This window comes from Choristoneura fumiferana, chromosome 6 (assembly GCF_025370935.1).
Source record: "Choristoneura fumiferana chromosome 6, NRCan_CFum_1, whole genome shotgun sequence".
NCBI classification, from domain to species: domain Eukaryota; kingdom Metazoa; phylum Arthropoda; class Insecta; order Lepidoptera; family Tortricidae; genus Choristoneura; species Choristoneura fumiferana.
The window spans coordinates 8,917,445-8,934,746 of record NC_133477.1 but is presented as its reverse complement, the minus strand read 5'-3'; the positions used below and the strand labels follow the sequence as shown (position 1 = coordinate 8,934,746).

Sequence of the window (17,302 nt, the reverse complement as noted above, 5' to 3'; positions counted from 1 at the left end):
AATTTTGCTACTAGGAAAAAACGATTTTGGGCAATGACTTAACCAGTCATTTGTGTCATCAGAACTGCTTGTTCGTACTTTATCAGTGTGGGACTCGCCGAGAATGCCGCCGCGACGCCACATGAATGGAGTCGTTAGCTATAATCCGATTCGGGTATTCGAGTATTCGGTGCTCCGGTATTCACCCACCGGCCGACAGGTAGCGCTGGTATTTGAATGCAAATGGAAACGCCATTAGATCAGAACAGCTGCTGCCTCCGATCAGACAGCATTGTGTGCATTATCAGAAAGGTGGCTGAAAATCGAATGTAAAGTTAATATAATATTAGGGTTGCACAGAATTATTTTGTATGCTGACCACTGATCTTCCACAGGTGCACATTTTTAGATCTAATGGTTTATTCATTTGTATCTGAATAGTTGGTACAGTAATTTACTGTGGTGACAGATGGTTGTCTAAGATCTGTGATTTGAAGTGGAATAGAGTCAGCACAAAGACTTTTCCTTTTCAGGTCTACATCTGCCGATGAACCCGAAGAGGACTTATAGGTTTTAATTTAAATATTTGATGAAACATGATTATCATAATTTAATTTCAAAACATACCTATAGCTGTGCCTACCTATCACATGCAAGCTAATTTTTAAAATAAATTCGCCAAAAGCAGAGCAAATATTATTACATATAAGAACCAGGTATGCGACGTCGGTATAAGTTTTTATTTTATTGTCGAATAATTACTATTTTTAAAGTAATTAAGGAAACAATAAACACTGTACCTAAACTTTTTTTAAATAAAAGGTAATTTCGTTCTTCTTTTCATTTAACATTAAACATTATACCCAAGTACTATTTCACTAAAGATTTCGTTGAAATTTATTTGAAGAAACGCGTGCACAATTAAACATAAATATTTCTACAGCCTGAAGTCGGTGTCGCTCGTACCTACATAATACTAAAGTTATTTGCCTCAGAAATATATATAAGTATGCTTAAATTCATTCATGTTGCTACAACATCGAGAAGAAGCAATCAAGTAAAACTAATCAATCAGGTAGAAATAATACTTGATGCGTTTTGGGGTGCCAAATTTCTTGTAAATATTTTTTAATAACTTTTTTCTATAATAATGAATAAAATGAGTTTAATTTGGGATGGCGTAAACATTTAAATCGGTTTATTTTTAGTTTGTAGAAGAAGGTTGAATTTATTAAAGAAGTCTTGTGCTTCACATTTAAACTTTCAGTCATTTGTAATATGATGAACTTATTCATCGGTGTCAAATTTTTTTTTAAATACTTATTATGTACGCAATATATGCGGTAGCACATACCATTCATGTTGCATACAGTTTTTTTGCAGCAATCTGTAAAACTCACCAAGATGAATTTAAGAATTTAATCTTGTTGAGATATATGGTTGATTTTTGCCAAAATAAACCAGTAATATTTTTTTTATATTTTTGTAAATAATTGAATGTTGAGCTTTTAATTTGAATATTAAACAAACAAATCGGTCTACAGGAGCTTGTAGAATTTTTAGGTAATATTTTTTAAAGAAATAATTAGGTATTTAAGTATTTATTGACCATTTTGTGTAGTTCTCGGTCAAAAAAAATGGTTTGACTGGTCATTATGGTGCCAGAACAACCACGAACGGGCAACTGCAATGAATCGCATACTAAGTACGTACGTAAATGCACGCACTTCGTTTATTTAGCAATTAAGTATATCTCTCAAGTCACGTCAATGTTACTTGTTAAGTTGTTATGTTTGTGTTTTTTTAAAAAAGTGTTATAAGTTTGACCGCTATGTGTGTGTGTGTCTGTTTGTCTGTGACACCGTAGCTCTTAAACGGGTGGACCGATTAAATGCAGTTTATTTGAAATCATGTTTTCTAGCGATGGTTCTTAGACTGTTTCATCAAAATCGGTTTAGCCATTATTGTGATATTTAACTTTGAAGTGACAAAGTTAAGGGTTTTCCAACTTTTTTTGGTTAAGTTATACAATTTGGCCTTTAATACCTCTGTGAAGTTATTATTCGTTTTTTTTTTTTTGGCCAATAATACTTAATTGTCACGTTTTCTAACAACTAACTAACCAACTCTGTCGAAGTTAAAAGAACCAAGAAAACACTGTGCATTGCGGGTTCTATCTGTCATTAAGGCTGCGTTTCCACCAAAGATACGCGAGGATGTGTTGTGATGTGTTTTTCATGAACCAATAGAAACGCTTCATTAACCTATCCTCGCACAGCACATCTCTTGAAAACTGAGGTGAGCGGAGCGAGGCGAGGTAAATGAAGCGCAACACATCCTTTTTTTCACAGAATCTTTCCTAGAATGAGAGGTCTTTTCTCAGAATGAGAGGGCTTGATCTGTAGTTCTCACGTTGTCCCGAAGAACGCCAGCTGCACGATGTTTTCCTTCACCGAAAAGCTGATGGTAAAAATCAAATGTAATTTCGCACATAAATTTCGGAGAATGCGGAGGTGTGAGCCTGAACCCCCGAAAATCTTCTTGAGAAGTTAGTTTGACCTGCATATTTAAATACAATCTAGGGCTCTTCAAGGCTAGACTGGATAGGCTGTTACTGAATCAGTGAGTTACTCGTACACCTTTGGCCTCATCTGCACTTTTCATCAGGTGAGATAGGGGTCAATCACGTAGTTATATTATGTAAAAAAAAGCTACCGCTTAAAACGGGCATAATGTAATCAAAGTTGTGCAGGTACTATTACGACGAGCAGACCAGCCAGTGTCTAGCGTTCACGTACACTGGCTGCGGAGGAGGCAAAAACCGTTTTGACAGGAGCAGGGACTGCGAACTCTATTGTTCTGGTAAGTTAAGTATGTATTGGAATTTGTATGCATGCAACACTGATTGATATTTGACAACTGTCATGTGTGACAGCGCTGCTCTTCCCTTTTTCTTGCTTCCGTTGCAATGACTGCATGTAAACGCATCGCCTCTGATCTCGCTCTGGTGTTGTTAAAGGATTAATCTAGTTTTATACGTGTAATCGTTAAGGCAGATTTCCACCATTATTTAATCATAAATAAACAGTGGTCATCACAATATACTTTGAAGTTTACTTGTCGAGGAAATCCAACCACAACCTGCGCTGACATATTCGCGTGGTGATTCAGCCCTCTCAACAGTATGTGAAGTTATTATTGTATAAAAAATATTATAGGCTTATAATAATAATAATATTATAGCAGTGTTGTGGCTTGTGGCTGAAAACTGTTCAAATTAAGAGTGTCTTTTATAGAATTGTCAAGTAGGCCGTCTGATGAGTGAAACGGCAAAAACCATGCACTTGATTGAGATAAGCAGTAAATACGGTATTGGACGACATCTGAGTTTGTATCCTATGTGTTATTATGAAATAGATATAGGTCAATGTTTAGCGAAGAAAAAATAAATCTTATTGTTATTCCATTATTTTGGGAGTCACGGAATTGACGAACAATCGATTTTAGCTTGGTAAGAGTTAATTTCTTCGGGAAAACGTGTGTTTTCGAGTTTTTTGTGTGTTTTTCTTTAATTTTAATTCCACGTGTGGTGGTTCAGCGATATAGTTATATGGCTAGACTTGCGAACCGAGGGTTTTAATTTTTATTTATATATTTATTTAGTTTACGTTTATTTTTCTTCGAAAAAACACGACTTAACAAAAATATAACTCCTTTTCTTTTCTTTTTCTTTTTTATACGACTGGATGGCAAACGAGCAAGTGGGTCTGCTGATGGTAAGAGATCACCACCGCCCATAAACATCTGCAACACCAGGGGTATTGCAGACGCGTTGCCAACCTAGAGGCCTAAGATGGGATACCTCACGTGCCAGTAATTTCACCGTCTGTCTTACTATCCACGCCGAAACACAACAGTGCAAGCACTGCTGCTTCACGGCAGGATTAGCGAGCAAGATGGTGGTAGCAATCCGGGCGGACCTTGCACAAGGTCCTACCACCTGCAAAACCAACTCCAAGCGAAGCTCGTTCACCCAGCTATTTATTTGTATTATTCAGCCGAATTTAGTTTTTTTCCCATAAGTTTTACGTTAACTTAAAAATTTTTTATTCGTAGGAAGTTCACTGATACCTTTTAAAACTGACGAATTGTCGCAATGTTTGCTGCAACCAAAGGCTGGTCGATGTATGGGATATTTTCTAAGGTAAGTTTGCAACGAGGTTAATAAAGACTCGTTTGGCCTTCAATCTATATCTTCCAATCTCATGATTTGTTCTATTAAGACTCGTATTAGGTAGACTTTCGCTTAGTGCGGCGTTAGAAAATTGGTTATCTCCGTCTGGTGCGGGAACAATTTGACATTGAAATCCTTATGGTTAGAAAGAGTCAAGTATATATTTATGTGTCTCTCCTTAAGTTCTACTCGATAGGGATATAAAACTATGCAAGACAAATTTGCCTGGTATCGCACTAGATTGAAAAATATTTCATCAGTGCGGTGCCAGCTAAAAGTGTCTCGTAAGCTACCGCCTCGTATCGCACCGCGGGCACAAGTCAGCGCAGGCTAGTGCAGGGAATGATGCTCTCATGTGTTTATTTTATCGCCCGGTAATAGATTGTTGAAAGTCGTTAATGCACAGGTCATAAAAAAATAAACAAAAGATGTTTGATAGTTGAGTACAAATGTTACAAGAAATTAAGAAAAACAATTAAAATTCGAGAAAATATTAAAAAATCAAGAGGAATACATAGAGGTACCTACTACCCAGAGCGTGAACAATCTGTGTGTGTAGAATTCAAAACAAAAGTTCTCACTTAATTTTAATGTTCAATAATTTTAATCATCGATATCGACGCTTAGCTTTATCATATTTCCCCTCCCTACCAAATCACCGATATGAGAGTCTTAGCTCTATCCCCATGGTGCGATACAAGTCAGTATCGTATTGTCAGTTAAATGTCCTATAATTTCCTAAACCAAAGTTAGTAGCTTGTAACGAAAGTAATTTGGTAATTTGATTGGTGAACTTGCTAATTACAATCAGTAAATTGGCAATTTGTAAAATCATTCAAGACATATTGGGTAAAATTTAAACCTCTATCCACAAGACAATATTGTCTCGTACAGCACTGTTGAGGAATTATGTTACATGTCCAAAATGGTATGTATAGCACCAAGCGTAAGTTATAGAAATAAAGCCTCGCATTCAACGTGTTAAAAAGCTATAATTACTTAAGTATTGTTTTTCCTGGATCATTGGTAACTTGTCAGCTGTGTAACGCGCAGGTCTCAATTTAGGATCTAAATAAATCTAGAATTTTAAGTTGTCAACCACTATATCACTATTCAGTTGACTGTATCTTGCTGTTATACCTTGTGCAGTGAAAGCGCAGTATATAACCAGAGAATTCAAAATTATTTATAGTATAAATAATATGCATTTTATACTCTTATCTAAACTAAAATACAAACATACAAAAATCTAAAGATCCAAATCTTTCCTTCTTTATAATATTAGTAGGTATATATTAGTATACCTAGACAACTATAAATTATACTCGTAGTTAATTTTTTGTATATATACGAGTATGCATTACTATTTACATCATATTTATGCCTTCTATATTAGGTATATTTGAAATAAAATATTTTTTATTGTCACATAGTGTCAAGTTCATTAAACTAATCGAATATTAACAACGCACCTATAATTTTATGTTTAGAGGGTTTACTTACTTGGGTTAACAAAAGGACAAGCTCGAACGAAGGACCGTAAATAGAGTAGTTTATTTAGTATGCCTAAGGCGATTCTATCTGACCCTTCTCGGATTTAAGATATATTTAAACGATCCGAATTCAGATTGTAAATTCACAGATTGAATGAAAATCTTATCATCATTCCAGCCTAAATACCGTCAGGTAACAAGCAAATGTCACTAACTGCAAAAAAAGATTAGTGGAATATTAACCTTGCGATGCTATGCATAAGTTTGATTATCCCTCTTCACTTAAAGTGGTAATTAGTGACTTTTGCTTGTCACCCGACGAACGTCCCACTGCTGGGCACAGAGGCCTCCTCTCAGAAATGAGGGGGCTTTGGTGGTAGTTCCCACGCGGACCAAGTGTGGATTGGGTACTACGCAACGTACACACCATTAAAGTGCTTCACAGGTTGTGCAGGTTTCTTCATGATGTTTCCCTTCACCGTAAAGCTCGTGGTAAATTTCAAATGTAATTTCGCACATGTATTTCGAAAACTCTGAGGTCTGAGCTAGGGTTTGATCCCACGATCACGATCTTGAGAGGTCATAGGCAAAACCAAACCACTAGGCCACCACGGCTTCAAAGTAGGTAATGAAAGTCTATACAGTTGCAATACATAAGAAGTAGCTACTCGTAACTGCCGCTGCACTAACAACAATTAGGTAACAGGTACTTACCTAGGTATTTTATCTGAACACTTGTTAATTTTGAATTCAATTTCATTTTTTATTTTGTACTGTTCTAGCCTATATAAAAATACAAACCACATAATAAGATTTATGTACTGCTTTCTGTGTTGGTGTGCAATAAAGAGTTATTGTATTACTTATTATATTGTAAGACGTACAAATTTCAGCAGGCTATCTATTAGAGCGGTTATGTACTATATATCCGATTCATATCCGACCCGATCCCGTGAAAATACGGATCTGAATAGTTACTCTTTGTATGTTAGTTTACATCTGATTTCACCACACAAGTTAATTCTTCGACTACTTCGGACCGTATTGTCATGGATTCCGATTGGATTCCGATAATTGTAGTGCGAAGTTACAGTTACAATGTAGTCGCTTCTGGTCTTGTATAAACCATCTACAAAAGTTTCACGGTTTCTAGGTATTACTACGACGTGAACGAGCGCAAATGCAAGACTTTCGTTTATGGCGGCTGCAACGGCAATAGCAACCGGTTTGAGACGATCACAGAGTGTATGGAGCGGTGCGGCCTGAAGAGAGGCATTACCGCTGAAAGCGGAGAGGACTATGGCTCCAAAAATGACAACGGCAACGATAAATCTGGTCTTGAATTATAAATAGGTAAATATTTGCTGCAGTGGACATTGTAACCTTACTATTCTAAGGAATTCAATCCGACGTGAATACCTACAACTCGAGTTGAAGCGTTAAGGTATTTTCTTCATTATTTGATTCAAAAAAGATATACTTTGGTACTATTTGTTAGTGCAAGCAACGTGTTTCTAGCTCTTAAAACAATGGAGTAAACTTTGTGCCAGATGATACAAATATCGTTAAAATTTCACTGCTATTTTTTGTTTAAATATAATAAAGATAAAATCATTGTTCTTTTGTTTTTATGTATCTCTAAAACCAAAACACTGATAAAAAATCTTTTTCACTTATCATGCTCGTATGGTTTGTTATTATGCTGGATCTAGGCGACATAAAATTACTTTTTATGATCTAGTCACTAGATTCTATAGTGGATAAAGTAAAATCTTCTTCCAAGACCAAGGTAATCAGGTGTCAACAGCCAAAAACAAAAAAGTTTCTACATATTTTTTAATTTATTTAAAACTAAATAATAAATCAATAAAACTAAAAAAATATAATAATTTATTAATGCATAACAAATAAAAGGTACATAGAAAGTGAACAATAAATTGTTTCCACTGTTGCTTTTCACTTCCTCGCAATCTAAGTGAAAATCAGTGTAAAACTCGAGCATTAAGCCCATTTTTTCCTCGACGTGTCTATCCACCCACGCCGTACCGGTTCGGGTGGCTATATGAACGCCTCGGGTAAAATGGCCCGTTTTATGCTGTTGTTGTAAACTGTACTATTCAAGACACTGCTCGAAAATGTGGCCATGGATAACCAAAATCCAGCACCCAAAGCTGCTTATATATTTTATCGGCTGACTCATTTACCTATGGCTGGCAAATCACGACGAAAATTATTTTTCCCGGGCGTGCTGAAACGACAATCGGACCAATCAAAAGTAATCGTATGCTACATGTGAAATTAAATTGACCAATGAGAATGCGTCATTTATGAATTTTATAAGGTGTTTTTTTCTCTTAAACGCATAAGATGCACAAAGTGCTTTTTAATTATTTTAACTACTTATGATTAATCGCCACAGCATCACAGTATGTTGTACATGACGAGGATGACGTTTTTATTTTTATTTTTAAATACGTGGTTGGGTACTGCCAACTAAGAACGGACTCGTTTAAAAAAATGTCACAAAAGAAAAACTAAAATCGGCGGGAGCAACGCAGTCTTTGGACACTACTTTGGACACTCATCTATTGCTTACTTACCAGCCTCTACAACAATGTACTATATTTGCTTTATACACAGCTTTATACGAGTAATACTTGACCTCGACTGCGTTATTGTAGGCGGATGAATTTTCCAAACTTTATTTATAAGTAGATCTCTTTAGTTCGGTGGAGCATATTTTATTTAAAGTTGTTGCTATTACTCCATCCATACTAATATTATAAATGCGAAAGTGTGTGTGTTTGTATGTTTGTCTGTCTATTACGTTGAAACGGAGTGACGTATCGACGTGGTTTTCGGCATAGAGATAGTTTATGAGCCCGAGAGTGACATAGGCTACTTTTTATCTCGGAAAAATGCACAGTTCCCGAGGGAACAGAGCGCGTAACCGAATTCCATGCGGGCGAAGCCGCGGGCAAAAGCTAGTAATTTAAATAAACGGTGCCTTGTAATTCAAGTCCTTATTTAAACCCTTGAAGTGATCAGATACACCCAAGAAACCCAAAACTTACGTACCAAAATGACACAAAAATTTAAATTCTTAAATTCGACTTGATTAATTCCTTACTTCAAAATTAAACAGTGTATAATCAGAGAGAAATAGAACAGCCATAATTGGACTTCAATCAGCCAATAAAACACAACATTCTGGGTAGTATTGATTCCAACAATGATACTGGAGCTATTGAATCTTATTGACGGGATTAAATGGCTTTAATAGTTGGGAGATTCAGTAGCTCGAAGTTTCTATTCAGTGTAATCGTTTCTGATGGAAACATTACTCCTTGGAGGCTTCATAATGGGTAGCCGCTGACGGATGGCCGGAGCCGATAACTCCATTCAAGAACAGTTTCGGAGCGGTTTTAATTTATATAGTAGGCTGTGTTGTACCAGGGTGAAAAGGCTTGATTTAACTTGTTAAGATTGGTTTTTTGAAGTATTTTTTATTTCAACTACAAAACACTTTAACTTGTTAACATTAAAATTTTTGGGAATGTTGTTGTTTGTTGTTGTTGTGACGGGGGTCAGAAAAGACGAGTGGTGTGAATTACGATGTGAGCGATGTGTTCATGGGTGACTGTACCTAATCGCTTACCATCAGGCGATCCGTTTGCTCGTTTTCCCTCTATTCCATAAAAAACATATGTAAGAAGGAGACGCCACAAGCTATAGACTTTTCCAGAATATTGTTATGTACAGTCAAGTGCAAAAATAAGTATCTAATCGAACCACTGAAAAATATGTTACTACCGTCTTATTGCGTCGGAATAAGAGTCTGTGGTTACTTATTTTTGAAACTTTGAATAAGTTCATATTTTTACACTTGACTGTACCTGTAGGTAGAGTCATTCACGATGAGGCGTGCCGTGGTTCTTTTTAAAATGTCATTAATGTCTAATTTTGACATAATCACGCGTCTTCGTGGATGGCACTAGGTATATACCTATCTATGTTCTTATTAATGCTCGAGATTTAAGTAAATCACATATAAGAGTAAGTATAGAATAAGGAAATGTATTTAAACTGTATCACTAAAGTTAAAAGTCCGTAAAAACTATATAATTTCTGGGACACGAGAAAGCGAAAGTTTACAATAACTACTTAGGTATTAATTTAATAACAGTCCAGTCCAGCCTATTCAAGTTCCACTGCTGGGCAACGAAAGCAATAACCAGAGAGAAAGTAAAAGCGAAAACCTTTTCTTAGCCAAAAGGTACGGCTTGTATTCTCATCTGGGTGACATTACTGGGTGCCATTTTCATTATGAAGTTTCCCATTTTGTTGTAACGTTATCTGGGGTCCAATTTAGAATGTTTGTTGGAAAAATCTTTTCTGGCCACAATGGCAAGTAAAAATTAGCAATTTGTCAAGAAAAGAAAATGGATCGCCCTGATTTCCAAGCTCGAATGCAACTTGTAAATAATATTGTAAAGCAGGTGAGCTAATTAGTCGATTGAGAACATAGTAATCAAGATATTTTACGTAGGTAGGTTATGAAAAAAAGAATATTATTTTATGTATGTTTATAAATACTTTATTGTACATAAAACACAAAAATAATACAAAAGAAAACAACAAAACAAAAGAGTACAAAGGCGAACTTATCCCTAAAAGGGATCTTTTCAAGCTAACCTAAACAGGAAAGGAAAACTTAAAGATAAGCGAACTTTTTTTATACATAGACTAAAAGGAATTGCACCCTCACACCCGCTACATTCTCTCTTATTAGTTAATTTTACAAACTAATCCCAATGTCAGACTAACTAGACTGATACATGGAACAACGTAAAAAATTAAGTCGGATTTTCTGTTATAAAAAACGAATAAGGCTCTCGGCTTGCGATTGCTGAGTCTCGACGGCTTTAATCCGAGCTGTGACGAAGAAAAACTCCCCTAATTAATAGTTGAGCTTCCGGATTAATTAGAGCTGATCCGTCGCCCTGCGTTCCGGTACCCTTATTTCAAGTTTACTCGGCATTGCCAGCAAACCTATTATTAAAACTGGACTCATTGAAAAAGACAAGCTTGGCTATTAATATATGCCAACTCATTTTTATATTTCTGGACTCAAGCTTGTAGGTATACCCTTTTACAATGGGTATAGCCTGAGATTAAATCCCATTAAACATTTTAAATTTGTTTGTCCTCTAATAAAGTTGATAAGTATTATTTAGAACTTATAGGTAGAGTCATTCACGGTGACGCGTGCCGTGGTTCTTATTACAATGTCATTAATGTCTAATTTTGACAAAATCACGCGTCTTCGTGGATGGCACTAGGTATAGAGTGGTTAAGAATTAAAGTCGCCGCCGGCAGTTGTTCTGTGAATTCGTTTACTTATCAAATAATTTATAGATGGCGAAAACAGGTATTTTTACAAAGATTTGATCGTGAAAAGTTTGCGCGACTCGATTCTGCGTATTTTTATTTACGTTACTATGCTAAGAGGAAGCGTAGGCGCAAATTTATCTCTTCTTCTCATTAACTGTCGATACCATGATAATAAATCGACTTTAAGTTTTCTTTGTTATCGTGTTCACTTTAGTTGGTACAACAACTTAGATACTCGAGTACTTATATAAAATATATGTGTACGTCACTATCAGATATTTCGGAGCGGCTAAGGTGGTCAAAAATATCGGAACATGCACCCCATTATTAAGATACCTAGCGTTTACTCGCGGCTTCGCACGCGTAAATCATTAAAGACAGCAGTTGAATTGAAATTCCGGGATTTTAATAAACTCTCGTGGGAATTCCCTAAAATTACATCGTGGTTTTCATTGACGTTAAATTAAAAAACCCACGCCAAATTTCATGACTCTAAACCCAGCGGTTGTTATTACGAGATTTTATCCCTATCCCGTGCGTGGGAATATCGGGATAAAAAGTAGCCTATGTGTTATTCCAGATGTCCAGCTATCTACATACCAAATTTCATGACACTAAGCCCAGCGGTTATTAGTTCAAGATTTTATCCCTATTCCGTGGGAACATCGGGATAAAAAGTAGCCTATGTGTTATTTCAGATGTCCAGCTACCTACATACCAAATTTCATGACTCTAAGCCTAGCGGTTGTTATTAAGAGATTCTATCCCTATCCCGTAGGAATATCGGGATAAAAAGTATTCTATGTTTTAATCCAGGTTAAAAACTAACTTTTTGCCAAATTTCATCCAAATCCGTCTAGCCGTTTCAGCGTGAAGAAGTAACGAACATACTCACTCACTCACTCACTCATAAAACTTTCATATTTTATTAGTAGCATTAGAGTTCATGTATGGATATTATTGATCACATTGGCCGTTCCGAAATATCTGATAGAAACTGTACATCTACCTGTTTAATTTTATACAACTACTCGTAGTTTGAGAAAGGAAAAAATGTGCAAGTAATATTATTAAGTTGGAATCATATTATCGTCTGGCGATTGGTTTACGCCTGATTGATGCTTGCCCTACCAGTTTCATTACGGGGAACAAAAAGCCAAAAGCGAATATCCCGTGGAAGACGGAGGGGACGAATTTGTTACTATTGACTATGATTTACTTACGCGATTTATTTGGCACAAGGGCGCCTTTTATGGATCATAGATAGCCACCGTGTGTGATTTAGGGTTAAATGAATTTATACGTAATTTTGGAATTGCTAGTTTATACCTACACAGCTCGTCTCGTTTGACTGAATTGAAGATTTTTCACAAATAGATAAGATAATAATCATTTTAATTTAAAGCCTTCAGAAATTGAGTGATAAATATTTTAATTTTATTACAGTTTTGATTATGATTTGATGTGCTTTCGACCTAGGTATGCGAGTTACCTACATTAATGAGTTTGGTGGCAGAATAGCTCTCAGCCTCCTAGTGGGCTTTATTAAGAATATTATTAAACGTTTCAAACTTTCGTGATTCTCACTCATAGTCAAAATACCATAACGGGACTTATCACGCTATTTTTACACGAGTAATATTTACCTTTATTTGAGTAGAGTCTACTCGTGACCACGGCAACTGTAACGTTGCCGAAACGTTGAGGTAAATATTACTCGTGTAAAAATAGCGTGATAAGTCCCGCTATGGTATTTTGACTAAAAATATTATTAATCTTAAAAATATACGATTCTCGTGTCTCAGTGTTTGTCACCAAACTCCCCCGAAATGGCTTGACCGATTTTTATGTTTTTTTTGCGGTAGGTCTGAGAATAGTATTTTTTATACTGCTACGCGGACGGAGTCTCGGGAAACAGCTAGTTATACCTATTATAAGAATAGCTGATGAATATGCGTGCGTGCATAAGATTAAAATAATTTCATCAAAATTCGATTTCGATTCGAAAAGGTTTCAAGAAATTCATTTCACTTGTACTCCACATAGTAGGTACAGTCGAGTTCTTAATCTTGTGAGCAAACGGGAGCGCCAAAGTTCGCATACTCTTCGCTAGTCATACCTAATTTTTGTCCGAATCATCGTTTGTCATAATTTTTTCCCACTGAAACCTTAAATTTTTCTGAAAATTGTAAATGGTCATCCTATAGAAAACTATAGGTTAGGTTAGGTTTGTTTTATAACAATTCTGAACAATCATTGGATTCAGAGAAAAAAGAGTTATGACAAACGATCATTCTGACAAACATTACATTCGGACTTTCAATATGTATGCGAGCCGATATGGTCCCGAGCAAACATTTGATCAAAAATATGTGAACACGACTCTATTGTTAACGGCGTAGAAGCGTGTTCAGATATTTTTGATCAAATTTTGCTCAGAAGTTTACGAACTCGACTGTACATTTGGTATTTATCCTTACAATTGATTTCTACTTTATAAAGTACGCCAGTCAGTACTTACAAGGTTGCGCTAAGAGTTGGTAGGTTAAGACCACAGATAACAAAAGATGTGTGGTCTGTGGTTAGGACAAACTAACATAGCAGTAAGTATTGAAATTTGACGCCTTAAATTTCATGTCCAATATCCCCGAACAAAGCTCTTTCAGCGGATGTAACTGCCGCTATTTATAATTCTGGTTCACCGCGTTGAAATCAACCAGACGATAAATAAGCTAGTGTTTAGTTAGTGCAGCGTGGACAACGGATAGCAACAAATTTATCGCGCGTCAACAGGATTTATTGCCATAGCATGAAGCGGTGTTTAAAAAGCAACAGTGTTAGGAATATTTAACACAGTAATAATACTTATGTACGGTCGAACAAATTGAATCAATTTCACTATGATTTCCTTGACAAAAGTATGAGATGTCAACATGACATTAGTAGCGCAAAGGTTCCACCCTGGGTCATGATTCAATTTATTTAACTGTACGTGAAACTACCACTCATCTATAATATCTACAAAATAAAAGTGAACCGCCAGAACGGGACAAAAAAACGGGACAGAGCAGAATGGCGCTCTACAACACCATTTTGGTAAGTTTCTCCCAAACAACGCATTATTTCTCTGGAATTTTAAAGCAATTCGATTCTTTGACCTTGGGAATCGCGAAAAATTTGAGAAAATATGATTTGAGTGTGTACATTTTGTATATCAAGCAAAATAAAATCACAAGCTCGAATTTCGAGCCAAAAACGAGCTATATATTATCTATGCCTGTGTTGCCATTCAGGGAAAAAGAAATCTATTCATTATTCTGCATTGCAGTCTGTAAAGCTCTTTACCCATTCATTGCCGCGCGCCAGATTACGCTGGGCTTAGAGTCATGAAATTTGGTATGTAGCTGGATGTCTGAAATAACACATAGGCTACTTTTATTCCAATATTCCCACGGGATAGTTGTTCTTAACACAATACCTCAATGAAGATTACGATATAAATTTTGGGAGTTCCCACGGGAATTTTGTAAAATCCCGGAATTTCAATTGTAAATGCCAGATCGAATAGTTTACGCGTGCTAAGCGTCAAATAAACGGATAACATGCTAGTGGGCAAAGTCTCATACTTTTCAATACAAAGAATATATTTTTCCCTGAAACGTTGCTATTACGGTCATGGTGAGTAGAGAGAGACCTTTAGATTTAATTTACACATAGCCGCATAAACACATTAGTGACACGTAACATAATTATTTTAAGCAATCAAAGCTTTACTTCCTACCCTTCTCAAAGATGATTTACATTCCAGTATTCTATTAATAATAATTTATCAAAGGTGTTCTGTAAATGAAGCAGAGAGTTACAACTAATTCAATTACACAAACTCTACAAGGTTAGGATCGAGATGTTTGCTTGCTAATGTAGAATGAAATGCAAGCGCATGAATTGTAGTAGCAGAAAAGTACTTTTCTAAAGAATTCCGTTTAGTTGGAATACAGAAATGCTAATTTTCTGTTCTAGTTTCTTAAGTACAATATTAGCTTTAGCTTTAACTTCTTAGTATTTGAATATCATTTCCACTGATTAGTAAAGATGTGGATTTTATTGTTGAATTGTTTTAGTTTAGAAATAACTAATAACGTCCCAAAAAAACTAGTCTCCCTTAGGCGTGGTATCAGATCCATAAGAAATTTGCGAAACTTTCAACAATTTTTTCTCTAGCATAGGATCCCACTTAGCCACTCAAATACCAGCACACCTCCAGAGTCACAAGTTGTTAAATGCAAATGTAAACGTATCGAATCTGACATTAACATGTATTACACCCACCACCGCAGGAGAAGTGGATAAATTATAAATAACTTAAAAACAAATGCTATCTGTGTTTTGGACGGAATTAGTGCAAAAATTAAATGTGTTAAAGAATTAGTACTAGTTGTTATTCTGACTGCTTATATCAATCTTTAAACCAGGCAATAAGCTGGAACCTGGAAATTACAGACCTATATCTGTGCATCCAGTAACATCCAAAATCTTTGAAAAGATAAATACATAATCGGCTCAGTACATTTCTGGATTCGCGTGACTTCATATCTAAACATCAATATGGGTTTAGGCCCAAATCTAGCACACTCTCAGCTACTATTAGACTTAGTGACAAAAATAAACTAAATATTGATAAGAAGAATATTGCACTAGGCATATGGATAGACCAAAGCATAGACCTAAAAAAGGCGGTTGACACACTAAGCCATGAATTACTTTTGCAAAAACTAAAATACATAGGTATCACGAACTCTGCATATGAATTATTTAAATCATACATCACGAACAGATACCACATTGTAAAGATAAATGAGCACCAGAGTGAACCTCAGCTTATAACATGTGGCGTTCCCCAAGGCTCTATCCTTGGACCGTTGCTTTTTAAAATCTTTATTAATAGTATACAGGATATTGGCCTGGAAGGGGAAATCACCTTGTATGCCGATGATACCAACTTATTTTATTTTGGTCAGTCAATCGATGCAATGTTATCGAAGGCTGAACGTGATTTAAACAAGTTATACACTTGAATGCAGTCTAATTTACTTACAATTAACATAAGTAAAACAAACTAAGTATATAATTTTTGCTGCGAAAAACTAAAACATTGGCGACTTTAATCAATCAACCATAAACGGTGAGCCCATACATAAGGTGAAATATTTGGGTCTGATTTTTGATAGCACCCTCTCATGGAAACCACATATCAAAAATCCGAACCAAACTGACATCGTTAACAGGTGCGTTGCGAGGCATAGCTCGATGCCTACCAACGAGGGTACGTTATAATATTTATAACAGCCTAGTTAAATCTTACATAGAATACTTAATTAAAGTTTGGGGATCCAACCAACCACAAAACTTTACAAACTATCCCAAAACAAAATTATAAAATCATTATTTCCCTACAAATACCTTACTCCTACTACAAAAATCTATAAAGAAACAAAACTCCTAAATCTATCTCAATTGTATAAATATAACACCTGTGTGCTTATTTGGAAAATTTTGGCCAAAGATATACATATAAATATTACAATTACAAAACACATGCAAATTCAAAAACGCGTTACTAGGCAAGCAAATAATCTTACGAAAATTTTGGTCAAACTATGGAAAAAATGTATCATGTACGACGGAGCACAAACATACAATAAATTGCCTAGAGATAGTATAACAGATGCCAAATCATTAAATACATACATAATATAATACATAAACTACTGAAAAGCCATATAGAAAGGGACTTTTCACTGCTTCAATAAAATGAACCGCTAATCCGCTGGTACGCCCGCTCCGCTCCGGTACCATGTCGTGGCCTTAGTAAACATCGAAAGATAGAACATGCACTATTAAAACTACCTTCAAAAAATTTTGTAATATAAGTTAGTAATATAAGATAAGTAATTAAAATTGTTAATTAACGTAATAAACCTACTTGCATGTATACTCGTACACTAAGATAGGTACGCACTGTTTTCCAAACCATTTTTTAGAATTAGTGTTTTCTCTGTAAGTGAATGTTTATATTCTTTTGAGAAAATAAAAATCTTAAACCATAAAAAACGCTGCAATTTTTTTATACACCGAAAAGAATTTCCTTCACCCAATTATTGATAATTGCTTACGATTGGTTTTTAACTCTGGTCTAAACAAG

The 17,302-nt window shown here is 35.6% G+C and overlaps 1 protein-coding gene across 1 annotated transcript; it reads left to right on the top strand.

The window, feature by feature from the left end:
- The first annotated feature begins 1,615 nt into the window (after positions 1-1,615).
- Positions 1,616-7,323, top strand: LOC141428610 (kunitz-type serine protease inhibitor A-like). The gene is made up of 4 exons (XM_074088614.1): positions 1,616-1,684; positions 2,732-2,841; positions 4,096-4,183; positions 6,860-7,323. The coding sequence occupies exons 1-4, from the start codon at positions 1,635-1,637 to the stop codon at positions 7,053-7,055; spliced, it is 444 nt and encodes a 147-aa protein (XP_073944715.1). The 5' UTR covers positions 1,616-1,634; the 3' UTR covers positions 7,056-7,323.
- The last annotated feature ends 9,979 nt before the right edge of the window (positions 7,324-17,302 follow it).